Source organism: Poecile atricapillus, chromosome 3 (genome assembly GCF_030490865.1).
Source record: "Poecile atricapillus isolate bPoeAtr1 chromosome 3, bPoeAtr1.hap1, whole genome shotgun sequence".
In the NCBI taxonomy this organism is placed as follows: Eukaryota; Metazoa; Chordata; class Aves; order Passeriformes; family Paridae; genus Poecile; species Poecile atricapillus.
This window is the reverse complement of record NC_081251.1, coordinates 89,953,186-89,980,453: the sequence shown is the minus strand read 5'-3', so window position 1 is coordinate 89,980,453 and position 27,268 is coordinate 89,953,186. Positions and strand designations below refer to the sequence as shown.

The following is a 27,268-nucleotide window of genomic DNA, read 5'->3' as shown; positions in this document are numbered from 1 at the left end:
TAGGTTTATACTGTTGCCAAAATCCTCAACAGCTTTAGATTTGAAGGGATTTTGCTGTCTTTCATATATTGTCTATCTAAGGAAGATCAGAGTAAAACTTCTTCAATCTTTCTGCTTGTAGGAATTTCAGCCATAAAAAAGCATTTGTCCACTCATTTTTGATTTCAGATCTGAATTTGTCAATGACTGTCCTTAAATTTCTCTTGAGACTTGTTGGCTTTTAAATGAGTACAGTGCACTCAGGTGACATCCTTATGTTGGAACAGAGGTGGCTGATGGACTCTTATGATCAAAGAAAACCCTGTCACAGTGGGGCACTGAGCCACTGAAGACAGTGGTTTGTAATTTGCTTACAACAGGTCTCAGTTTGTGCCATGGAACATGCAAAGTCTGTGTTGATGCTATCAAATGGAATGAAAAGAACACCCCCAAATTATTCAGGCTGTACATAAAATCTTATTCATATTCAAATATGAAGCATCAGTGCAACACAAGTATTTATTTCCATAGCATGTTCTAATCTTCCTCATCCTTTTAAGATTAGAAAGAGTATTTGGTTTCCTTAGAAAATCTTGGTCTAAGAGAATTCTCTCCAAGTTTTATATTTTTAGGGGTGGGAAATAATGCCTTACACCTGAGAGGAGGAAAATGGTGAACTTCTAACTGAGTTTAGGGCTCAGTATTTAAAAACACTTAGGAGTTAAAAACTTGGAAATAACAAACCTTGAGGAAAAGCTGGACCATCTTCACAATTTTCTGCATAGATTGATAAAATTTTGCATTACTCGAAGTTACCCAAGAATTATGATCCATTGAAAATGCTGCAGAGAAATGTTTCAGCATACTTTGTTCAGTATTGTTTTTACTGATATTATCTAAATGAAAAAGAAAAGAAGTTGCATCCTAGATGTGTGCCCATTAAAGCTCTCTAAAAAAAAAGAGAAAAAAAAAGTTCTTGGTAGTATTTGATACTGCTGGAAGACAGGATGTATATTGCTTGACAAAGTGAAACCTAACTGAGGAATGGGAGTAATGGTCCAGTGGGCAGTCTGGGCCTCGAGAGACCAGAGTTCAGTTCTTGTTTAACTATAGGCTTCTTGTATGACTTTCCAGAAAGTCATTTAGTCTAGCTTGTGCCTTTGGGAGTATCCCATTTTGCATATGGGGAACTGTCTCAGAAGAGTGTTGAAAATAAAATCCATTAATGACTGTGAAACTGTATAAATGCCTTCAATATGCTGAAGCTTGGCCTTGGTTTCAACATGGGTTTTTTTCCTCTGAAAGTATGTCTGGTTTTATGGATGGTTGCCTTTTGTTCCCTGAAACAGGCTGCTAATAGATTTTATTCAGGCCTGGAGTTTTTGCTTATCTGTGCTGCTCTCCAGCAATGATTGTACTCATCTCAGTATGCTGCCACATGTTATTATTTGAGTAATATAGAAGTAGTTTAAATTATCTTTTTAATTAATATTGCTTGCACGTGCTTAAACTGTATTTCAACAAGTCACAGCAATCACATGGGTCAGTAACAGGAACAAATATTTCAGTGATCAAAGATTTGCTCAGTGATAGTTGTTACATCTTTTGCTTTGTATGGCAAATATGACATATGTAAGCAAAGCACATATTTTGCAATGTGTCTTTCTTACAGCAAAGCTGCTCTTGTATCAACTCCTCTGTCCCATCCCTAGTCTGCATCTTGCCTTATTCCCTGTTTCCTTCTGAGCAGTAGATCTTTTTTAGATGTGTCCTCGTAAGTTCTCTCTGCCCATATAAAAGCTAGGCTGTATTCTGAGAGAGGTATTTTTAGTCGAAGAGAAGGCTTGGAATCAGAATTGCCATGCTCAAACTACTTCCATTGCATTCAAAGATGCCTGTTCTATTCAGCTGAATTTGGTCAGTCATTTTGTTTCTGGTTACATATGTCAAAGGGCATTTCACATGTGATAACTTTCATGGCATTTGGTGAAAAACGCATGGGAACTTTAGATTTTGTTGTATGCATCTTTTGTTACTTATTTATAAAATGACATTGCAGAATCTAAGCATAGCTTAATGCACAGATTGAAAAGAAAGGGCATGCATATTCTAGTAGTCTATTTTGGAGGTATTTATGCCATTATGTTTCTAGGCATAAAATTAAACATATTTAATGAATAATTAAGATTGAATTTGTCCTTTTTTTCTCTGTTTGGCTTGATACATGGAAGAACTGAGAAGAAAAGAAGGGTTCCTATCAGTCTAGGGGTTTCTGCTTTTGTTGGGGTATTCATTTCATATGCAGGGTCAGCCTGCTGGCTTCTGGCAAAAGTAGTAATCCATATGACTGATAAGAATGTCAGTGCAAGTACTCACTGAAATGAAATGTGGGTATTTAATAAATCTAAAAATAAGAATATGTCTATTTCATTCTTACTGGCATATGAAGACTGAAACATGCTTTCTTTATAAAAGAGACTTCCTTTTATAAGTAGTTCATTTTTCTTAGAGCATCAGCAAAATTTCCAATTCAAAATCACTAAGCATCATTTTTAATAAAATGTAAATTGAAACAGTTGACTTGCCGGGTAATGGAAACTTGGTTTCAGGCCTCCAGTCTTTTTCCTGAGTTGCTTCCAATGCTGTTTGTAGTTAAAGGGGCAGAACAGAGATTTTGTGATGGTGGTCAGTAACTTGTACAGATGCCTGATTCTTCTGCAGGGATGATGTTGGTAATTCAGGTGTGTGCGTTCATGCTGGGATTTGAACTGCATAAAGTATTTTACTGAAAACTTAACGAAACAGTGTATAGTGCTGCCACAAACAGAGCATTAGACATGTCTGTCTTTAATACAGCCATCTGTTAAGTGCTGTAGCAGTTTTTCAAAAACCTCCTTCAGCACAGACATCAAAGTCTATTCGTGCACCTGTGCTTCTGATCTTCTAATATTTTTCTTATTTAAAAATGGCAAAGGGAGAGGAGCAGTATTTCAAGATCAGCAGCTTTATTTAAAACAAAACACAAAAAGCCAAAACCCCCCAAAAAGCTCCCTCACAAAACTCATGCTGCCTATTCAGAAATTGTTAAAAATGTCTTTTTTTGGATATTTGGAAATTCATTATTTATAAAAAAACCAGACACCTGCATCTTCATTTTCCTCTCCCTTGAGTAACCCCTGGCCTTGCTAATGCTATTTTCTGCCTGGCCTATTTACAATACGGCTGCTGAGATAATTTTCTTGATCTGTTGGTCTGATGACATCAGCAGGACCTGTGAACTTTTCTCCTGGCCCTGTCTTGAAGGACAGTGGTCAGTGGAAGGAGGTGCTTGCATCATCCTTATCCTGATGCATGCAGCAACCATGTCCTGAAAGAGAGGGAAAGGCCTCTTCTGTAAAGCCCTCTTAGGTGATGAGGGAAACCTGAGGACAAAACAGGTGGCCCCATGGGGCTGTCCACTGAACGCAGGCTGGCAAAGCCTGGCATAGCTTGGGTGTTCTGGTGTCCCGTTATTTACTCACTAATTTGTGAAAACCAGCAGGTTGGTCTCCTAAGTTTTTAGTCTCAATTGGTGATCTCCTATTTCTCACCTCTTGCTGGCCTAGTGTTGTACCTTGATGTCTCTTGTGACAGGAGAGGGTCAGCTCAGTGTCATTTGCTGGCATGGGGTAGGCAAGGCCACCTTCCCCTGCTGTGGGATAGCAGGCTGCGATGAGGAGGGAGGGGAGAGCGCCTGTTCCCAGCCACAACCTCTGCGTGCAGTTGCCTTCAAGTAGCAGAAGCATGGGGCGAGTTCTGGGGTTTCTGCTGTGGGAGCAGAGCACACATCCTGCCTGGGCCTGGCCCTGGCCTGCCGCTATCCTCAGTGCTGGGCCTGACAGGCTGGGGCTGCCCTGGTGCCTCCTTGACCACCTGTTCCTGTCTGGAGTGGTGTGACACAGGACAGGTCCTGGCAGAAAAGGTCCCTTGCAATCTTACCTGTCTGGTTTTCTTATTAAAATAGATTGAAGATACACTATTAACATACAGAAGGTCATGTCTCTCAGTCTCTGAAATCATGTGACAGTAACTGCTATGTTACAGCAGAAGCTACTGAGTACATAATGTTTTAGTTAGTTTTATTTCTGAGAGATCTGTGATTTCTGTGTAGCAGCAAAAATAGATTTTGATTTGTTGTGTACCATTAATATACTCAAACCCAGCAATATTTAGATTTGCTGATTGTGTTTATCAAACTTGTGATAAAATACAGGAAGATCTGTAATAAGCTCTTCATTTTGGTGTCTAAACTTACCGGAGCTTATTCTCATAGCCTGTGACATCTTGGAAGTACAGCAGCTTGATACTGAGCACCTGTATTTCATGCTGAGTGAAAGTCCACATGGGTAGAGACTTCTTAAAATCCACCAGAATGGTGCAGAAATAAACAAATTTTGTGTTACAGATAAAGAGGATAGAGCATGTATTTCTTTCTCCCAGTGGGGATACAAAAGGAGTACTATAAACATGTGTTAACTGACTGTATGAGCTGTGTATGTTCATTTCCCCTGTTCTGTGACCAGACCTGATCTGTCTTGCTGTCACAGTGTTGTTTTCCACATTTGCATATCTGGGCTCAGTATAAATTACAGTAAAAAAGTTGCTCAGTTGTGGCATTTTTTGACTTTCTTGAAAACAGTGGTGCAAATATATGTTGGAACAGTACATTTAATATTTTAAATGTAAAATTCACTGAGCTCAGACTTTCCACGTGTGCACACTTCTTTTTTATTCCAGTGAAGGTGCAGGGTCCTCAACACCTCTTTGCAAAAGGAGGCTCTATTGGTAGAGAATGTGTCCTGCCTACATCTTGACTTTTTGAGGTTTGGAAACTTCTTGTTTCCTGCATGTGCAGTTACTTGCTTTGGGAGCCGATCTAAGTTTGATTTTGGTTTTTTTTTTTTCTTTTTCTCTTCTTGATTACAGATCGACTTGGAGCCAGAAGGGAGAGTGTATGTCATCATAGACCTTTCAGGATCATCAGGTGAAGGTAGGGACTTTCAATATTTTATCTTACTCTTTCATGAATGGAATCTCCTGGGGTCTCTGCAATGAAAATATTAGAAGAGGTGTGTGCTGATATCCTCAAATCTGTATGAGCTCAAGTTAAAATGAACACATTTTTTTCTCTGCCTTTGAGTCAATAAGCAATTGCACTTCATCTTACCCTCTTAATCACTGATGGTAACAATACCAGCTAAAATGACCATAATGAAATGACCATATTTTAGTAATACTAACTTCCAGAAAAAACTTCCAAATTCTTTAATTTTTGGAAGAATACTAACCATTATGTAGGTAGAAAGGATAGGATGTCAAAGATTACAGACAGGAGTTTATTTGCTTTTTAAATTATTCTAATATTTGGTATTTTTCCATTGCAAGTAAAGTAATGGCCAGAACATTGAAATTATATGAGGTGTTTTAGTTTTTATGACACAGCAGTTGCATATTGGAAAAAGCCTTATATATGGAAGAAAAGTATTTATTACATTCTTAAGAAAAATTCTAAAAATATTTTTCTGCTGCTTACTTTAAACAGTCAAGTGATATGTGGTAGGAATAAGATAATTTACGAAGAAGCAAATATGTGTCTCTTAGTCATGCACTTGGTGACAGTCCAATCTGCCAAAATGGCCTAGATGATTGATTATCTTAAATTATGTCCAGCAATCAGCTTCCCCCAGTAGCTCATGGAGCTCAGTTAAATTAAGTTACCATCGGTTCACAGTACATAAAGATTCACATGAACCCTGACAGGAGCTGAAACCAAAAATATTGTCAAATAAAATTATTTTGCTTGACACAGTAGAGAAACACCAGAAGAGCATGTATGTCTTTCTGTTCTTTGTAATGAATAGCTGCACTTTGACCAGCTACTAGCAGTAGCTTGCAAAAACACATATTGCAATAAATCCTGAATTTTAAAAACAAACTTTATCTTATAGCCTCGTTTTATACCCACATAAGATGGCTCTACCATTTTTTTTCTTCCTGCATATTGAAGAAAATATCAATTAAATAGTAGTTTCCGCATATCTTTCTGACTGGCATGACAGGGATCACCTGAAATGTGGTTAAAGGCATTGATGTGATTCTGTCACAGGGTAGGTAGATGTTCTTTCAGCATTCCACTGATAGCTAATTGATACCCAGGTGAGCCTGCTGTTACTATTGCATCCCAAGATGCATTCAAGTGTGTCAGAGTGTCAAAGGGTAGGAAAAAATGGTATTATGTGGTTCTTCAAACGTTGTTTAACACTCTCTAATCTTTTACACAGGAAAGTAAAAAATGGCTATCCTAATGTCTCCTTTCTTATGTGGTGCTAATACCACATAATTTCAAATGTCACATACCCTGTGACACTTGAAAGGTATGCGGAAAGAAATTTGTGTCGCTACAGTAGCATTGGAGGGGAATGTGCAAATGGAAGCAGGCTACTGAGGGAGAACAGATTATGAAATGCTTATGGAAAGCTCTCAGGAAAATCAAGAGGATTTAGTTGAGGTGAATTTGATAGAAATTAGAGAAGTTCGTGCACTTACAAAATGCAATAGAACTTGTATACTTTTTGAGCTTTCCCATGCAATGGAATAACTGTGTAAAAGTGTTGTGTAAAAGAATTTCAGAATTCTCTAGGAGGGTTCGAATTTTACTCACAAAGGAAAGGACCAGGTTTATGCAACTCTTTGTAAACCATTTTTGTAGTGTTTTTAGGGATATTATGAAATCCTGTTATTGGACTGTTTCATTAGGACTGTGCCCCAAATAGTTTTGGATATTTAGTTATGTTACTGAAGCACCTAGTTTAACATAACAACTGTGTGCAACCTTGTATAGTGAATAGAAACACCTAGACCACATGGGAAGTAGCTTATTCTGTATGTTTCAAAAAAGCCTCTTTCATTTAATGTACATGTACATATATATGTAGGTAAAGATAATGTATCTGAGAGGTATTTTATGAATTTCAATGGGCCAGTTCATTGTTGTTGATCTGTATTTTTTGAATATTATAGGAATATAAAGTTATACTAGGTCCATCACTTTTGAGTGGCCAGGGTTGGTTAAAGTGGTTGCTACTCTTGACCAAATTTCTGAAACAGTCATCCCTGTGAATAGCAAGAGTACATAGTATTCTTTTCATGATGCACAGATAGGTATCGTTATTTCACCTGGAATTTTGGTGGGGAAAAATTGGCAATTTATGAAAGTAGAAATACTCATAGCAACAATTTTAACTGAAGGAAGCAATCAAGTTGCATGTTTCTTGCAAAAATGTACCATATTCTCACCAGTCATTCTTGTCTTGTAATGCTGTGTACTGAAAATTGTACTTTACTAATATGTGATATAAGCTGGTTTCAGTCAGTAACGTAGCTTCAGTTATTTGGCACTTCTAAAGGCTTTGTCAGACAGATATCAAAGTTCTCTTTTTGTATAATTAAGATTAGTTCAATCCATTAATATGGTCAAAGAGCATTGTTCTCTACTGTACTGCCTCTAAGAAGCAAAAGTCCTAATTTTCCAAGCAAGCCCTTATGTGAGTAAATTGGTATACAAATTGAAAGTAAGTTTATGTTGTTACCATATACCTCTTAAAATCCAATTGCTGCTTATCCCAGCTGCCAGATTGCTTAACCCTCTGTACTATTTGCATTTGTATGGCAAAACAATGAAAACAGTTCATTGTTATAAGCTGACTTCCTCAACAAAAGCACATGATTCCTGTTCCTCCTCCTTGCCTTGTCTAACTGAATCATTCATGGACTTGTGTGCCTTAGATGTGCAGAACAGATGGAAATCTGGCTGATTACAAAGGCTGGTAAAGAGTACCTCTGACTCCCTAGGCAGAGACAGAGTTGTTGAGGGCCACCCTAGCATATCAATATCGGCACCTGGCAAGTATTTTTACATGGAAATATAGAAAGAACAGTGAAGTTGCTGGCTTAGCTACTTTAAGTTTCCAATGGATTGTTCAACTTTCAGGGAATTTAGATTTGTTCTGAAAAAATAATTTTCTAAAACTTGCTTCCATTCAGTTCTAGTCTTTAAAGCAGAAAAAGACTAGAAAACACAGATGCTAAAGTCTGAGAATTGGAAAGCAAGCTGCATAAAAAGCCCTTACAAGAACATCAACAAACCCAAGAGGAGTGGTGTTTATCATCACCTTTTTACACTAATCCTGCTTTGGAATCTCCTTATAGTTTCTGAATATTTGTTTCTGCACTGATAGGGATGGTGAATAACTAGTTATTTTAGCAGTCTTCTGTAAATTCTGTAGTAGGAACTGTCCAGCCCACATAGTAGAAAGAAAATACTATATAAACTGTTTGTCACACAGAAGGTGATGTTCTCAAAAGTTAGGATCTGAATTTTTCTGCTAAAAAATGAAGATTTCAATACTGTGCTTCCAAATCAGTTCTGCAAAATAATACACCATTTTGGTGATGTTGACATAGGAAGAGGTTGAGAAAACAGCTCTTTGAAACTATGTAAGCAGTATTTCTGTAACACCTGTGAGTCATGTCTTTACACTTCCTTTGCCAGAACTGATCTCTGGAGTTATTTACCTTCTGTAGATTTACTTTATTTAAAATGGGTCTGTGCATTTAGAGTAGATGTACACTTTTTTTCTGTGAATGGAAGCAGCTGTATCAGTGGAACCGTCCCAAATGTAGATATGTACACTAAGCTGTCTATTTACAGCCTAAAATAACTGCAACAGTTATTCAGTAACAGTTAACTACAACAGTTAATCAGTAAAGTTATTTCTATATATTTTTTTAAAAATAATTTAAATGCTTTGGTTGTGTTTCTTTAAATGTTTCTAAGTGCTTAAGGAACTGCCTGCCCAGAACTTTAAGGGATATTTCAAAAACAAATCCCTTTGGTCAAACAAATGTGGCTTCTCAAAACCTGACACACAGTATGAGTTGGAATTTGTTAGATGGATTTGTAACTTATACATTAACATAATTTGGTACATAGATATGTACTGTGCCATATGCAAGCACATGGCATCTTTAAGCATTTCTGATAGCTTGCTTTTGGGAGACCCAATCAAAATGTGGTTGGCTGCAGTTGTTATTTTACCGAAATAGTTTGTCAGTCTTGCAAAGCATGTAACCAGTGAATTCTGTTATTAAGTAAACATTTGATGACTCCCCTTTATGTATGCAGTTATAAGAAAAACAATGTTTATAGTAGGCTGGTGTTTGTAAAAAAGGAATTGGCTGGGAAAAGATCCATTGTATTTATTCTCTTACTTTCCAAACTGGATTAAATGTTTTCAGTCTTGTATCTTGAACTTCTACCTGGGCTGTGGAGAAGGATGTGTCAGTCTATCTGTCTTGTCCTGTGAACAGGAGAATCTGCACTGCTTGCTGCCTTATTCATTTCTTCAGTGCTGCTTGTTGTGCAAGGTCATATTGATTTTCTATATTAATTCAGTGCGCTGTAGAGTGTGCAGTATTTCTATACTAAAGTGCACTCACTGCCTGTTTAATTGACATATTTTGGCAGCATCTTTACATCTATTTTTTTCATATTTTTCTTTTAGTTCTCACACAGCTTTGTAAGTAAAGTTTTTTGAAGTATTTGAGAAATACTTAAGAACTCCAGTGTAGCTGATTAAGATCCAAATGCAGGCTAGTTTAAAACTTAACTAATATGATGACACAATGAAATTATTTAGAAACTGGAATAACAGATGGTCAGCAAGTGGGCAAGAGAGGTAAATTGCCTGAGGAATGATTAAAACATTTTCAGCAAAGTCAGTTTTATATGTACTGAAAGACAGGTGCTGCTATATTTAACAGCTTGTGACCTGCCTGCTGCATTTGTCATGGAAGGTTTCTTCTTTCATTGGAATTACTAGTTTATGTGGGACACAAACACATACATTTACTTGCAGTAGCTTTCTTCCAACTTAATTCTTAAGTTACCATTTGAAATATATTACTATTAAATCAACTGTGGACAACTGCAGAGTAACCTTGATATGTTAGGTTTTCTTCTTATCTGTGTTTATTATAGGTAACATGCAATACAAATTTAAGTACTATTAAACTCTTTTTCTATGTTCTATATCTTATGAATTGTAATGATTATTTATCATTGTTAGATGTTCCAATTTGCATTATGGAATTGTCTTTTTATGCAATCACAGATGCCCCATTTTCGAGTGGGCAGTTGAATAGCAATAAAATACCACAGCTTCTAATACATTCGTCTTCAGATTCATCTGCTTGTAGCATACTAAAGTTGCACAAGATGAAGAACATAAGGTGATATTTTACAAAAAAGCCTGCCAGCTCAAGTCATAGTATTTTTGGAATGGAAAACATTTTGTTTACATTTATTATCTGGCCTTTTTGCATTGAAATAGCCAACAAAAAAAGTCCTTAGCACTCTGACTGCACTAGGTTATGTATTTAACATGTAATTCAAAATACATGAATTTGTAAGAGATTTTTCATTTTTTCTTAGATCATTTACTTCAAGGCTCTTTTATACTTCAAGATTTGCAAATATTATTGTTGGTTGGTGTGTCAGAACAGAAAGTCTGCATAAAAAAAGTATTGGTAGAAGCGGAGGGTGATTCATAATGACATTTTTGTGTCCCATACTTCATAGATCTGTAACATAAATACAACTTGTTAATCAGAATATCCAGAGGATTTCTTTCAGCCATTCAACTTTGGTAGAATTGATACAGCAAGAAAAAATGGCATTTCTGTTCCATCCTTTTGCAAAAATCTGGTCATAGAAAATATCCCACAGGATAAAAACTTTTTTGCTGGTGCTTTTCCTTGAAGTACCTGTAATTGTCATTGTCATCATCATCAATTATTCTTCTTGTACTATAAGGGCTCAGTGAATGAGATCTGGTTGTGCCAGAGAACAGTGGAAGGTGCTTAATCAGAAATCTCGAAGTCTAAATCAGGGTGCATTTTTGCTTGGTTGTTTCAGGAATTTGTGTTACTGAAGAGTAGTGGTTTCTTTCACTAATATCTTCTGTTGCAAATACAACTTTGTCAGGCTGCTTGTTTGTTAGCTCCTCATAGCCATCAGCTGCTGATCTTGGCATGCGCAACAGGCAGTGAAAGAATTCTAGGGTTTGTTATGAATTTATATTGACTCAGTACTTGGACCTGAATGTTCTTCTGGTAGGTGAAGAGCAGCTCACCTTTCTTAATGGAAACATTTCTCAATTTCTTGGAAACCTCAGGAGGTAAAAATTTTTCTTTATTTCCGCTGATTTATCTCTTCATCAGGATGTATCTCTATTCCATCTTTTCTGTTTCTCCTGGCAGTAGCGTCTCTTTCAAAAGGTTCAAGTTAATCACCAGCATTTTACTCCAAGTAATTGCATTTTAAGATTTCTGCACAGGAGTCAACCTTCTTTTTTGTATTAGTTTTCTCTGTGCTGGTTTTATCACTTGTTTGCAAACATTACCTCTTTACTAGATTATTTTTGCTTGTTTATTTTTAAATGAGGATGGATGGAGAACTTTATTTTAATAACCCATGCACTTATAGTAAACACATCGAAGAAAAGGGTCACAGTCATAATAGGTTCACTATTAAAAACCTTCTTATCTCTTCTTATCTCTTATTTTGCCCCCCAGAATTTGACTGAACTTTCAACCCACCTTCTTACTTTTCTATGTATGTTAATTTTGAGAAGAAGATGAGTGTTGGAAATGTTTTAGGCAGATCTCTAAGGAGTCTGGGGAGAGTATGGATCTCTCTGGGGGATCTAAGTAGCCTCTGTAGCTTTTCCAGAGCTGTTGGTGTAGCAGAAAGGATCTGCACACAAAGATCTGTTGTGGCTTTGGGGCAAGAAGTCTTCCAGTGGTAAAACGTAAAGTATCTGTGAAGTAAGGATACTGTTTGACATCTGGGAAACTATTTACTGAGACATGGCAAGCCACTTGAAAATTACATTTTTAGATTCAAGGGTGGGACTTTTGCTGGGAATTAAAATAATCTGAAACCATGTAAACAGCACAGTGGTGAAGTGGCAGTGCTAGCTGGAAGGTTTTTTGTCTTCAGACTCATGTAGGCTTGCAAGTTAGAACTCTTCTACAAATCTTCCCCTGGAAATTTGTGGGAATATTGTGTGCTCAGAGAGATACAGGGTTTGAAATCTCAATATTGTACAGATTTTTTCTCTTCCTACAGTAAAGCAAAATATCCAGTCAGAAAAACCAGGCACGCATTGGTTGCTCTGCTCTGGTCAGTCCCAGTAAGAAGGATTTCAACCTAAAGATCTAATTTCATATTTTTATTCATAGCTTGGATAAAGGTAGTCCTACACTGGCTTTTTGGCATTCCATCTGCCGGCTTCCCTGCTTTAAGAGGAAAACAACAAACAAACTAAACAACAACAAACTTAACTACAATTTTCCTTTCCAAAATTCCTTACATAGTATATCAACTGAGAACCTATTTCCTTTGAAGCTTTGGTTTTATGTAGATAGTGTTTGGGGAATTACCTTTTTCCTTCATTCAAGTTTTCATTTCTTCAGTACCAGATCAGGACTCACTCAAACGATAACTGAGGGGAAGGGTTAAAATCAAAGAAACAAAAGAAACAAACTGATTTACAAAGTTTTCTCCTTTCACTAAGCCTTTATTTTCTCCTCTTAGGAGTAGCAAAGCTGCTACCAATATGCTTTTTCTCTTGAGTGTTATTTGCTAAAAACCTAAATACATCAGTATAAAATACCTATATATTATGCCATCAATATAAATACCTAAAATACATTAGTACTGATGTGTGGATGCTTATTACAAAAATGGAATTTTTTTCCAATTTTTTTTCTCTTTTTGAAATTATTAATCTCTTTTATGACCTTTTTTTCACAACTATAAGAAATTTTAACCGTATAGATATTGAGTTTCTAGTTTGTTTTTTTCTTTTTTAAGTGAACCAACCAATGAAACTAAAAACCCACCGAAAAAACTTCCCAAGCATTACATATATAATAATATGGAGATTTGTAGGTAGCATTGCTCAGTCAGACAACTTTCTCACCTCAAATGAACCACTCTAAATAAATCTCTTATTTTCATATTTTCTTATTTTATATTCTGTTAGAATATGTTCATGTCAGTAGGTAACTGCAATACCTGATACCTGACTTGGGTGTGTATTTGCTTGTTGGTACAGTAGGTGATGTATTTCTTCTGAGACAAAATTTCACCTGTTGGTAGCACGGCATCTAAGAGCAGGTATTTTTGTGTTGTTACCCAAGTGACAATAACTGGAAAGCCTGAAAAGAGGAGCTGTGATTTAACAGTCTGAGTCCGCATTAAGTTTTTGACTCTGGCCAGTTGATATTGACTTGAGTAATGGCACAGGCATTCGTTTGGGAAAATGAACCTTACAGGTTAACAGTTGAACCCCAAATTTCCTTTTAAAGGTATCTTTGCACACACAAATCAGCCCTTGGTGACATTTCAGTCTGTTGGTGCATGAGCCTTTTAAACTGTACTGCTCAGTGCAGAGGACCTCCAATGGGTGCTTATTTAACTTAAATTTAACTTTGCATGGCAAATGCCTTCATAACAAACATCTCTCCATGGATTTATAGCCATCGCTTGGCTACATCCCATTGTATCCAGTTAGCTGATGGAACATCTGGTAAGCATTGTGTGTTTGAACTAAGCCCTTTACTGTATAAAGCTGGCTCAAGCTTTTCAGGCAAAGATCAGTGACTTTTCCTTGGCAGGCTTTTAGCCACTTGCCAAAATAAATGCTTTGCAGGGAGCAAGACATAGATTGAAAATTTGTCTTAAAGGCACCTTTATATTGTACTAGAAGAGTTTGTACTTGCTTAAGGAAAACTGTGCTAGGCTGAAAAAGGATTGAAACTCACATACATACCATGTTCCCAACTGCTGTCGCTCTCTTTTCTATTTATGTAGTTAAAGCTCTGATTTCCATATGTTGGAGTTGGTTTTTTTTAACAAAATCATGCAGGGCTTTCAGAATATAAAGGTTTAATTTTATCACTGCATATGCCTAGTGTGTCTTTTGAAGAAAATGGGATAAATGTATCACATTAAAAGCTATAGTGGTGTTTTCATGCATAAGTGAAACACAAACTAGTAGTAAGTTTTGAAATAGAAATATATTTTTTGAAATCTGTGTGTGACTAAATTTTTCATAATAGAAGACACAACATGGATGAGTCCAACGCTCACTGTGTACAATGATGTGATGTGGAAAATGCATAATATTAGAGTTGTTTTTTTGGGGGGGAGGAGGGTTGTTGTACTTCATAAAATACATAACCTCTACTCTTAAGATTTGTTAGTGTTTTGCTCTACACTTTTGCTGCTGCAGTAATATGCTCTGAATAGATATTTTCCCTCTTCACCCTTGTTTCCCAACAATAGTGAAACCTGTTTATTGTTAGGACAATTGAGGCAAAAGGCCTTGGTACAATCTATTCTGATTAATCAATTAGGAGATGGATAAATGAGAAAAAACACAAATTAAAGACAGGTCTAGCTATGTTCCTGGCTCTTCCATGCATCAATTGGATTATGAAAACTTACTTCTTCTGTGAATATCATGAACCAAATGTCTACTGCCCTCAACATAGCCTGAAAATACACTGCTGTTTTTAAAATATGAATTTTACCGTCGTATAAACAGCTGGTGTGTCAAAAAATACAGATGTATTCTTGAAGTATAGTCTTGAAAGGTTAAACTAATTGAGCCTTTTCATGAACGCTCTGTACCTGTGGTGGAAAAATTGTTTTGCTACTGTAAAAGGCAGTCTCTGAAATTAAAAATGACTGAGTAAACTTTGTATCACTTGCAAGTAAGAGTTTTTAGAAGGAAGCTGCGAAGTACCCAAAAAGGAAGATTAAGCCCTTTTATTATTTCTCTGAATTTTTAGAAGGGCAATACTAAGGGCACTATTGCAAGCTGAGATACATACTCTAAGCCCTGCCTGTCTCTTTTTTTTTTTTTTCATTATATTCTTTAGTTTGCTTTTGTTATTGTTGCCATATGTCTTCCATGTATTTATCAAAAAAGTGAATTATATATGATAGATGTCAGAAATAATGTAAAATATAGATTTTAATGTGCACTAGCAATGTTAGCAAACAGACTGCCTAATACTTTAGACTTACAGCTATTGCATCCTGTGTAGATACTTGAATTCTTGTATAGTAAGGATGAGCTATATTTCTAAGAAATTATACTTCTGCAACATCTACACACATGGACACACTAAGCTTAAGCTTAGTGTGATAAATGGTCAAATAATATCAGCATCTAGGTCAAAATGCTCAACCTGAATAAATCTGAGGAAGTTTAATAACTCCAGTTTGCTCCAGCAGGGCTCATTCCTCCAAGACAGATGATATTAAAAAAAAATAAAAAAAATAAAAAAAATAAAACCTTCTTTATATTACAGTATTCTAAAGAACAATGAGAAATACTCCTTTTTTACTTCTCTGTTATAATTTCCAAGTCAGTACCTGGAAACTGGGTGAATTTTGAAGCATGTGCTTTTCTTCTTTATTATACCCAGTGTTTTCAAAAAATCTTCAATACAACATTAACATTACCATGAAAGTCTGTTGTGCTGTGAAAGGTGCTATTTAAAGGAAACATCTTCCATTGCCACTCATGAACATTCTGTAGAAGATAAAAGTGACCCAGGGTATTTGTTCACCTCTGCCTAAAATACTGGAAGCAGCTGTACTTCTCCTTTTCAGAACCATCTATCTGTTTACACTTGCACAGCAATATCCTACGGCAAGAAAGGAAGAAAGAACTTCTTTTCCTATTTAGGCTTCAGAAAAATTAAACTGTGTGAATGTATAATCACTTTTGGACTTTGGTCAGAGTTTTTCGAATCCTAGCTATAATAGCTGTAATAGGTGTAATATTTAACTATAGTGTGACAAAGACCTGAAGCCATCCCATGTTCTGTTTGAAAGAGTGTCCATCTTACAGTCCAGTTCTCCTGGTAATCCTGTATCAGGACTTTATTTGGGGCTTGGTAAAAATCAGATAGCTCCTATGGAACTGTCTTCTCATCTGAAGAGAGGTCAGAATTTTAAGATCAGGTTTGGTGCTTTGCCTCAGGGAGTGAGTTCTTAGTTTGACAAAAATAGTCATTTGCATTTCAGTTAAGTAAGTAAACCAGCAATGCACTGCCACAGGTTCAATTAGCATTATATTTAATATTATATTCAGAAGCAGAATTCACAAATATTTCAGTGCTTCGTAAATGTCTCACACATCACACCTGCTGAACAGAGAAAATAGGAATAAAAAGGTCTCGTTGGCTGCAAATGCAGGAAGTAAAATTTAAATAGTGGGGAGTTATTTGAATTTTTCAGCTACATCAACTTGAGTTTCAATACCTGATTTACTTTGGTTTTAGAACAGCTTGTGGACTAAACAAGTTTTTATTTACTTTTAAATGCTTTAAAGTGTTTTTGAAGAAAAGTAGAGTTAAAGCTTATAAAGAATTCAAAGAGGTTTTTTCTGTGATTCATTTGTACACACTCTGTAGTTGTAGCAGATTTTGTGAATATCCACAGTAGCAGATGTTTGTTTTAGAGCATGCAGTTTTTGTGTGCTCAGAGTTTTTGGAGTGAACAGAAATATTTAGTTATTACATTAAATACACTTTGAGAACCGTACAAATCCAGTACTTCAGGCAAAATAATATTAATGCTAAATATTAATAAAAATGATGAACCCATTTTATAATAACATTTTTGCGTCTGGGATTGTCTCGTTAAACCCCATAACTGGAGTGATTTGTACATCTGCCAACCTGACTTTGGGCAAGGTTCTTCAGTGCATTATCAAACTTCTCTAGAAAAATGGAATATCTGTGTCTATTGTGCTGCAAGGCTAATGTAAGTGGAAGCATTCATTAAAAAAAAAGAGCTTTATAAAGACTAGAAAAGGACTTGAGATTATCTTCTTTTGAGTTAACTGTGCAGTCTTCGTTGAAAGACTAGAAAGCACACTTGGTGATGTAATGAACTTGCAGTTAATAAAATGTATTTATCCCTGTTTCAGAATATTAAATAAATTCTTAGGTTGGGGGAGGGGGTTATATGTTTTAAGGATTTGTTATTAAAATCTTTTTGCTGGCTGTAGTTACTAAATTATAGTCAGGTCCTTTTTCAAAATCCTTTCTTGGAGAATTTTACTGAATATAATACTTCGTGTACAAATGCATGAGTTATTAGTCAGTAGTTAAACTTCTAAATTTGACAGCGGCAAATTGACCATTAATAAAAAATAGTTTTGGGGTTTTTTTTCCTGAATGTGTGGTGGTGTACTGGATTTCAAATCTGATTTTAAATTATCAAAATCAAAGCAAAGCAGAGGCTGACTCAAGTAGTGCCAGGGGAGATTTAGGTTGGATATCACAAAAAATCTGTACATCAAAATATGGTGCCCATGAAAGTGGTTGAGTCACCATCCCTGGAGGTATTCAGAAGACCTGTAGATGTGGCACTTAAGGACATGGTTTAGTGGTGGACTTGGCAATGCTGGATCAGTGATTGGACAGTGTCTTAAAGTTATTTTCCGATCTAAATGATTCTATGATTTTATGAAGGCTCTACTAACTAATGATTTCAGGATTTGAAGATTAAAGTTCTTTAATTACAGTTTGTTTGGGTTTTTTGTTTTGGTTTGTGTTTTTTGTTTTAAATAATCACTTTCATTCCAGGTCTTTGTTATTAGAGAGCATTCTTCATTAGGGAAAGTCAGACATTTCTGTAAGTTTTTAACTTATACAGGAAATATTTGATTTAGGCATATAGTCTTCGTGGGATACAATCAGTACCAGAACTTAAATTTCTTGTTTTGTTAAGATAGTGCTTTGGGGGGTTTGATAGTGTCATTTCAGAAGAATGTATACCTCACTAAAAGTTATTTAGCTTCCCTTAGGTAGATTAAGCATTTCCGTTGTCTGTGCTTCAGTGTTTGACTAAGTTATGTAAGAAAATCCTATGTTGTTTAAGTACGTTTTCTAATTTTATGACTGGGGAGGGAGACTTCACATGTGCAGTTATATCTTGTTTGATGTCTTCTCCAAAGGAGCTTACAGAGTTTCCACCAGGATAGCAAAGCCATTTTCCACGTTAGGATGTGGTCCAGCTTTTCATGTTTCTGTTTCTTTGCACCATTAATTACAGCTTTGTAACGCTATATTGCACCAGAAAGGCTGACTTGGGCTATGAGCTGTGAAATAGCATGAGCCCATGTTTCTCTGGTTTTTTTCCTGGGTCTCAGTAGGCATCATTGGAGCTCTTGCCACTGACTGGACAGATTACTTGAGTTGCCAGGGACAGTGTTTTCTGACAAACTGAGAATAGGAACTAGGTGAAATATTTGGAGTAAGGAATACAAATATCTTTCTTCTATGCCAGTTTAGCTACACAGAACTATGGAAAACATTGGAGAGTATTTAATTTCATTGCTTCTGCCTTTGGAGGAAACTAATTTACAAATAACCTTGTGAAAAGCTGGTGCAGCGAACACCGTCCAATACATTCTACAGTTTCTCTGCAGTGTTAATATTTATTTTTCTAGGGAACAAGACTCCTGATTCCTAATTCAGTACATAGTAAAAGTAGTCAAAGCAATTTTCCTTTGCTGTGTATATGGCAGACACACAGGCTATAAAAGAAGTATCTGAGAACTTGCATCTTAATTTCTTTGCCCAAACTCTTTTAACCATATAAAGTATTAAAATGGAACTATCATGTTACTAAATTCTTTTTCTGAGTCACAAATACTAGATGCTGTTGAAGTTACAGCTACCATCACTCAGAGTTGTATTTACATGATAGTTTCACACTGATTCCTTCTAACAATACTGCTACTGCCAACATTACTGGTATTGAAGGACTGCATGAAAGACTAAAAGAAGATTGGATTTGCTACAGCACAGTTGAGACTGAAATTTTTGTAGCGTTTCTGGTCTGAACAGTTAGGATAGCGTGAGGCACACAGTATTTCTTCTATGATTGTAACAAAGGCAGCCCAGTTCAACTGAAAAAAATTTACATCAATAAGATAGTTGGAAGACAACATGGAAAAAATCCAACCTTCCAATTTCATACCTACTTTAGAGAGACTAAGAAAAGAATCTGTCTTTTAAACATCTGGAACCTATTTCTTCAGTTTTATGGTATTGATGTTGGGTTTTCTTTTATTCATTCTTCTCTCTGTTTCTGGGAGACATATGGTTGGGGTTTTTAATTAGTTAGAAAATGGAAGTTTCTGTTAAGGATTATTCAGAATAAAGTTAAATAACGGTATTGTTAAATTCAGTAGGATCTAAATTTTATTACTAGTTTCCTATTTTTATAGAACCCAACTAAATATTTTCCTTCTTTTCCTGTGTAGTCCTTCCTCAAATAACAGCTGAAGAGGGACTTCAGTTGGTATACATTAATCACAGATAAGCTGAACATGAATGTGCTGTTAAAGATTATGTAGTTCCAGTTTAAAATGATCATTGTAGTGTTCTCTTTTTGGAAATTTTCTGCTACTTTTGCATAGCTGTGCAAACAGTAGCATTTCAGAAGGTAGTTTTCTAAGAACCAAAGGGCAGAAAACCTCAGTATTTTTGAAGGAAGACTTCTTAAATTATTTTTAAATACATTTTTCTTTCTTTTTTCACTTGGTTATTATTGTTGGTAGCTCCTTCCAGTGAAGCCAATAGAGAAGTTGGAGTTAGGCAAATGGTCTCTTGAAGCAAACACTTATCCATAGAAATCAGTGTCACTATAAGGCTTTTTCTTCCTATGTTCCTTAATTTACTTGAGATACAGCCACCTAATTCATCTAGGTTCTTTTGGAAATCCCACCTGTTGTCTGTCCCTGTAGGTGCTAAAGTCTTAATAATCTGTCCTATACTTCTTTGTGTGGGGCTTTATTATGCACAGCTCTCGGTACCAGTGCATACAAGTAGTGTCTTCTCTTGCTAAATCAAACAAAGCTTGTTTTATGCCTTGTTACAATGGGAGGAAAACAGCAGACTACCATAAATCACATTGTATGAATTTGGAGTTAAAAATCAAAGTCAAACTTCTTTTTTGCCTTGTTACTGTGAGGTTGGATTGTATTCATTATCTTGCTGACTGGCCTGTAACTGTCTTCCCTTGCTTCCTGCTGAGCAGCTTATCCCATCCCCAAGTGCGTTGCTTCCCCTTCCACTTCCTGCCAGCTTCGTCTCCAGAAGTGCAGGCAGGCCAAAATCTGAAATCCCTGCCCTGACAAAACTGATTCTTACTTGACTATCAGTATTTGGAGCTGTAATTTCCTGTAAATCCTTCCTTGCTGGGCTCTTTAAAGTTTGCTATAGTTAGAATAAGTAAAAGTACTTACATAGATGACAGAATCAGTTGAGCAGCAGAATGGATTTTCCTCTTTGGTTTGTTTTGGAAAGACCACTGAAATATGTAATTGCTCTGGGGAGAAGTCATGATGTTACTATGGCAAAGAGACTGCGGCTGTCTATTATTTGGAGTTGACCCTTAGCAGGAAAAAAAAATCATTGCAAATTATAATGTTTGTGTTTTTATTACAAGTTCTAGGGATAAATTTGCCTTCATGTAGAAATAATGATGTATGGAACTGCCAATCCAAAAGACCACTTGTACATTTTGATTTTGAGAGGATAAACAGAATCCATAGGAAAAACATACTAAACAGGAGATACTGTTGTTAAAAGACCACTCAATTACAAAACCAAAATTAATCTTAACATTTTAAATATGAAGAAAATTTAGACTAAGCTGTTTTCATCAGTCAAAAATCGTATGTGTGTGTATATACAAACATGCATATATATGTATTTTTGTAATTTAAAGAAATGCTTTCTTACTGAAAAACTTCTCATGAATGCCTGGAAAATGTTAGTGTTTGAGACATTGTGTCAGAAAAATGAGGAGTCATCATTTTTAAAACCATCCTTATGGTTTTATCAAGCATATTAATAATTGATAATGGTCGGAACAGTATTAGGATATTTATTAGTACTGATTAAACATATATTCTTTTTACATTCAAATGACCAAACAACCTGCAGTTTTAAGTCTAGTCTAATTTCTAGTTTTAGTCTAATTTTGCCTGTTTGGAATATTCCTAGGTAGAATAAACTTTACCACTTAAGTAGAAGGTGCTACTGTACATGAAATATCCACTTACTAATTTAGTTGGCTTCAGGTGGTCTCTCCTAAATATCAGGACAAATCCCAGAACTTCACTTTGCACCTAGTTTCCTCCATCAGATTAATCTTCTTTTGAATGAAAAAAACCTAAGCAACCTATGCCCATCATGTGTTTCCATCACAGCTGGTGACAAACATCAAAACTGAGTGCTTCCTTTATTTAATATTGTCTGTCTCAAGACAGATGCAGCAAAATATTTAAATACCTTGCCTAAGAACAACACTGTTTTGTAAGACTTGCTTTTGCTTCCTATTTCTGCTTATGGCCTAGTGGTAAATTTTATGTTCCTTGTGGCAAAAGCACAGAAATGCTTGTTTGAAAACTGAATAAAAAGTCAAAGCAAATTTTTAACCGTTTCTGCAAGTAAGGAATATGAAAATCTTGCTAAAGTTTAAGCAGCCACTTGACTATGCAGCAAAACATAACATAAGGTGTTTTCAGTGTTTTATCATCATCTCTTATTTGAGGTATGAAAAAACCTGGCGTTACAAGCAAGTTGCAGGACAATAGGTTATGTAATTTAGAATTAAAATCTTGATACCATGGTCTAATTCCTTCTGCTGTTATTGTTGATATCATTTATATGGAAAGCAGCCAAGGCTTCCTCTGCATGGCAATAATTGCATTTATATGATATTTCTTATCATCATGATACACTTTATATATTGCTTAAGCTTTACATCTTTAGAAAATCTGGTTTTATGTGTTCAGAGATGCTGCCAGACTGGGAGGATTACGTGCTAGTGGGTTGGTCAGTGAATGCAGAACCCAGAAGCTTCCTCAGCAAAAAAGTATTTATGACTTTGGACAAGTCATCAATTTACCACACATCTCAATTCTATTTGTATGTAAGCACTCTTATTAAATAGGGCTGCCACAGGGATAAAATAAGTATAAAATTGATCAAGAACCTAGGGCTGCAAAGAGTCTTTGGAGCATGTTAGAGTAGAGATTGTCATGTCCACAGTGGGAGCCTGAACTTGGACAGTCAGGTGTTGTAAAGAAGATGACATGAAACTAATGGATACATCTGTGCCAAATACTACATGACAAAAGCCTTTTAAGTCCATCTTGTTAACAAGAAGGAGCCTTTCTGATTCTGGAGGAAAATAGAATTAGAAATGTTGATATTTCTATTTCTCTTTTTACAGTGCAGTACTTCAGAGCCTCCAGCTAGTAGCAAGTTCTTTATATTTGCCTTAGGCCATCCAGCTATGGCAGATTATGAAGCAGAATTGTTTTTTGGGAACTGGGTATTGGAGGTTGGGTTCAGCTCTATAAAGGAGGGGTATCAAATGTTCTCTCAAATCAAAAGCCAGAATAATATTAAATTAGAGTGCAATAACTTTAAAAGGCAAATTTTTGGATTTGCACCCATAGATGAAGGATATACATCAAATTGTTCTGGCAGTTTAGAGGAAAAGCTGCTGGTGCAGATTCTGATTTGCTCTGCTATTTTAACCTGTCAGCTGCTGCTGAAGGCCAGGAGAAAGATCTTCAACACAGGGTTTTCCCACAGGATCAGCCCTAGGCAGTCTTTTTTGTGTTTCTATTAGCACTTGGTCACTTCAGAGATGCAGAGGAACCCACGGTGTGTGCTTCACCTATGACCTCCTTGAGAAGAAAATAAAGTTTGGGTAATAAAGCCATGCAATAATATTGACATGGAAGTGATTGATTTTAAAGCTATTAAATTATGACTGAACCTTTTTTCAGAATTTAGAACCATGACCCTCATTTATGCAGGGCAAGTGGGGATTGCTGATGTACAGGTTGCAAATCAAATACTTTATCCTGTGTCTCATCTGTGTGACACAAATAAGGAAAAAGCAACAGTTTAATGAAAGGGTGCAAATTTTAATTTATTTTTATAAAATATTCCACATTATGGTTTTAGCGTAGAGTATCAAATTAGCTCTGATTGGCCAAGTCTTTTATCCATGCACTAATCACTGTAATGGAAAATATGGACAGTCAAATTTTCATACTGAATTACCTGGAAACTCGTGGAAGAAGAGAGCAATTGATTATGAAAACAGCTGAAACATCTTTTAAAGCTACAGAGGTTTATGTCAGAAATAGGCAAACTAGTTGGAGGAGTTTGTTTTTCTCTTGTTACTCAGAATTTATACACTTGATGTTCAGTTCAATGTATTTCAACATAATGCTTTTACCTGAACAAAGTTGCATTCAGTAATAGTAGAGGGAATAAATTTTGATTTGTAATTGATTAACTGTCTTAATGTGTTTGCATCAATTGAAAAATGCACTAGAACAAGCAGAAGCTCAATATTGCTCCAAGTCATTTTCCAGGCATCTGTGTTTCAGTGGCTGGATGGCATTTAAGGTAGCTATGCGATGTAACGGATGCTGATTTCATCCTATATTGCTGTCATGCTAATGACTAATACTGCTGATAAAAGGCAGTTGAGCATGTGCCTGGGGCATGGAAAACTGACTCTCTGGGGTGAACTGTACCACCATGTCAACGTTGTTTGTTGTTTGGATGTATGGATTCCATCACGGCTCTGTGTTTTGTCTTTAAATAGTCCTTGCTTTTATGCAGGACTCTGCTCTGATTTACGGCAAAATTCTTGTATCTCTGATGCTATTAAATTGCAATCAGTGCTGTAGAAAAAAGCAAAATTTTAAAGTTTTAAAAAATAATCTCTGCTTTTGATATTGAGGGAATAATACTTGGGTGGCCTGTGTCAAATTAGCTGGTGGTCTAAATCTATTTCCTCATGGATGCATCAAAACCAAACAATTAAAGAAAACCCTCCTTCATTATAACAACACCCTTGCTGATACATTCAGCATGGAACAAAAACTGAGCCATGGAGGAATGAAATCCCCCACGTCCATAGTGGTAGAGGAAAATTGAGTTTTCTGTGTTATTTTGTTACTGGATTTCATAACCAACATATAAAATATCATTTTAGATGGGACCTTCATCCACTCTTCACTCATTTTTGAGCAAGTACATAAAAGCCATAGAAAGTTTTATTTACATATTGACTTAATACCTTGAAATATAATTTCTCTGTGTCTTACCTGTTGGCATGCAATATACTTAAATCTAACAGAATTTCTTGCCTTAGCCCTTACTTATTAAACTTAGTAAATCTCACATGACTTGTAATTCTGTGTCTGAGATTGTATTTTTATAGTTCACAGTGTTTCTCACTGCCAATCAAAATAAGGAAAAGGAGAAAATGAGGCAGAGAATCCACTCACTAACACTATCTGCTGTTGGGTGTGGCTGAGGAAATCCACATACTGGTTGATGACAGCCAAATAATTAATTAGCTTCTTGGTGAGATAATTGAAAATTCTTATGCACTGTGCCATTAGTTTTAGCCAAGTGCATATAAATATAAGTGGAAAAGCTGTGATTTTTTATTAGTGGTATCTGGAGATAAGCCTATAATTTTCTTCTTCCAATATGACACGTGTTCTTTAAGAAACAGGAGAATGCAGCCATGATCATTTTTATTTTGCTTATGTCTGTCTATAGTGACTTTTAAAAAAATTATGTAAGAAACGTACGTCCTGTATTAAACAATAGACTTCCATTATTCCTGTTGAGTTATTGCCTAATTTACCTTGGATAAGAATAGGATAATACAATCCTTAAGCCCCTAGATGGGATCTTTATCTAAGCCTATTAAGATGACTAGGAATTCAGCAGATGGTCTCACTTCAGGGTCTACAGCATTTCATGTTATTTGATACTGCTGCTTTTAGAGACACCTCTCTGGACAACTGTACAGAAACAGCTGTGAAGCAATAGGGCAGAACACAAAGTATTCACCCATGCCTTTGTATCTGCAATTGTTTTATGAACGTTTCACAATTTGTGTTTGTGGAAGATGAGGATTCTCTGTAAGTCAGTAGTTTCTCAGTGCTGTACACCCCTCTTGTGTTTGTCTGAGAGCTTTTCTGTCTCATCCTTTCATATGCAATAACACTCCTGTGCTCAGCTGATTGCTGAGCCTATTAACACAGTGGAGTTTCTTGCTGGAGGATGTTTTACTTTAAACAAACCATTCATGTTTCTGCTTCTGTTGTTTCCCAGTATTCTGCAAACCAGGAATCAGGAACGGGAGGTGCCCTAGCTGAGCAGTCATGCAGTTGAAAGCTGCAGGCTTCCTCTTGGCTCTCTGCAAAACCACTTTTATAAGTCTAGTGCAAGATGTTCTAGTGCAGTTTGACTGACACCTTTCCCTGTGCATCTTCAGGAAGGATCACTGTGGTAAAACTTCATAAAATTATTTATTAGCATGTTGCAATATTTGCTGTGTTAACCAAAGACATTCTTGATGACAGTGAAAGATAGCAATAGTAAAAGTGGAAACATAGTAGTGTTGCAGGCTTATCAGCAAATGCAGGTCCTTTAAAGGTTTATTCTGTCCTTCTCATTTGTATCTTTGTTTTAAATTTCAGTTTCAGAAATGTGTCATTTCTTTAGGCTTACCTTTGATCATACACAAGCTGTGGCTAAAACAATATTTTCTTATTTTATTTCTGTGCAAAACACTTTTCTGTATGGAATAACTAATAAAATGAGATAAAAATGCTGAGAAAATCAGATCCTGTTGATGTAGCTAGATGTTTTATTTCAAATAGTCATCCTGCAAAGATGAGGTTTAGTAGAGAGAGGATTCTCGTATTCAAGGCAAAGGAACATCTGCAGGTGCATCTGGAGGAAACACTTGGATCCTGTGTGTTGTGCTGTTTTTACTGGGCTGTTATTATTGGTCACTGAAAGGCAAGTTGCCAAAACTGGACAGGAAATACTTTTTTTTTCCCTTTCTGTGAGAGTTTTTTTGGCAAAAAATTATTTTGCATGGAAGCCTCTGAAAATAATGCAGGGTTTTGTAAAAAAATTATTTCCCATCCTCTCCCAGCCTTTTTTCCAAAAGAGTTTTGGAGTAATCCTGGCTAAACCTAGGGTTTGACTTTTTGAACTGAATTTGTTATAAATAGGCGTTTCCACACAGCTTTGCATTTTGACAAAAGAACTTCTGAGCAGAAACTTCCTGGTTTTTCAGGCAGTACTTTTCTAAATATAGGACCTCTTAAAGGAGATCTAAAAATGCTTCATGCTCAGGTACTTACTATTCAAAACCTTATTCAAAAACTTACGATAGTTCATTAAAACTTGAGAGATGGATTGGAAAAAAAATTCTATGCAAAGTCCATGTTGTTTGTGCCTCCTGCATCTCAAAGTTTTTAGTATGTTATTCCTTCATGCCATAGCACACACTCCCCTTGAAAACAGCTTCAAAGCTGTTTCATTTTTCTATGTCTGTGTCTCTTCTTCCTAATGAAGAAAGTACTGTTCCTTCAGGCAATCTGTTGGCTTACTTCAAATGTGATGGAGCAAGTGAAGTGTCAAAGGTAATATGTTCATACAACCTCAGTAAAACATAAACGGCTTAGTGGAGAAGGGAGGACTTTTATGGAAGATTCAGGAGTGCTTAGGGACCATTCATATCAAACTGATAGGAAACCAGACTTTGGTAATTCCAGTTTTCACAAAAGCAGTTTCACCTGTCATGGGCATCTCCATTTATTTCATCTGCTGTTTTTCTAGCTTTTTTTTTTTTTTTCCCCCTCTTTTCCTTAGAGGCACTACTGAAAAAATGCTCCTTACTTTGACCAAAACTCTGTCGAAACAAATGTTATTTTAAAGCTCAGGCTATTCCTAATCATCCCCCTCTGTGCACCATGCAGTTGCTGATTCATCAGTTTTCTGCTGGACATAGATCTGCTGGTAGACAGCTTGCCCCTTTGTCTGTGGCCTGAAGCTACGCTTCTATCCCTATGAACGCGCTTGGGGCCTGAGAGACCTAATAGAGTGAGAGTTCACTGAACTGAGAACACATATTTCGGTGTAATAGTCCAGTCTTTGACACTGAATGATCCACCATCCCCATCTCTCACAAAGTCTGTAAATTATCATTTCTCATTATATATGAGTATCTGATCTCTAC

At 36.1% G+C, this 27,268-nt stretch overlaps 1 protein-coding gene across 1 annotated transcript in view; it reads left to right on the top strand.

The window, feature by feature from the left end:
* The window catches only part of PRKCE (protein kinase C epsilon), a 289,055-nt gene that overhangs the window by 95,488 nt on the left and 166,299 nt on the right, over positions 1-27,268 (top strand). Inside the window, exon 2 of the mRNA XM_058835446.1 lies at positions 4,945-5,008. Coding sequence (XP_058691429.1) covers positions 4,945-5,008 — 64 coding nt within the window. The remainder of the gene's footprint in view (positions 1-4,944; positions 5,009-27,268) is intronic.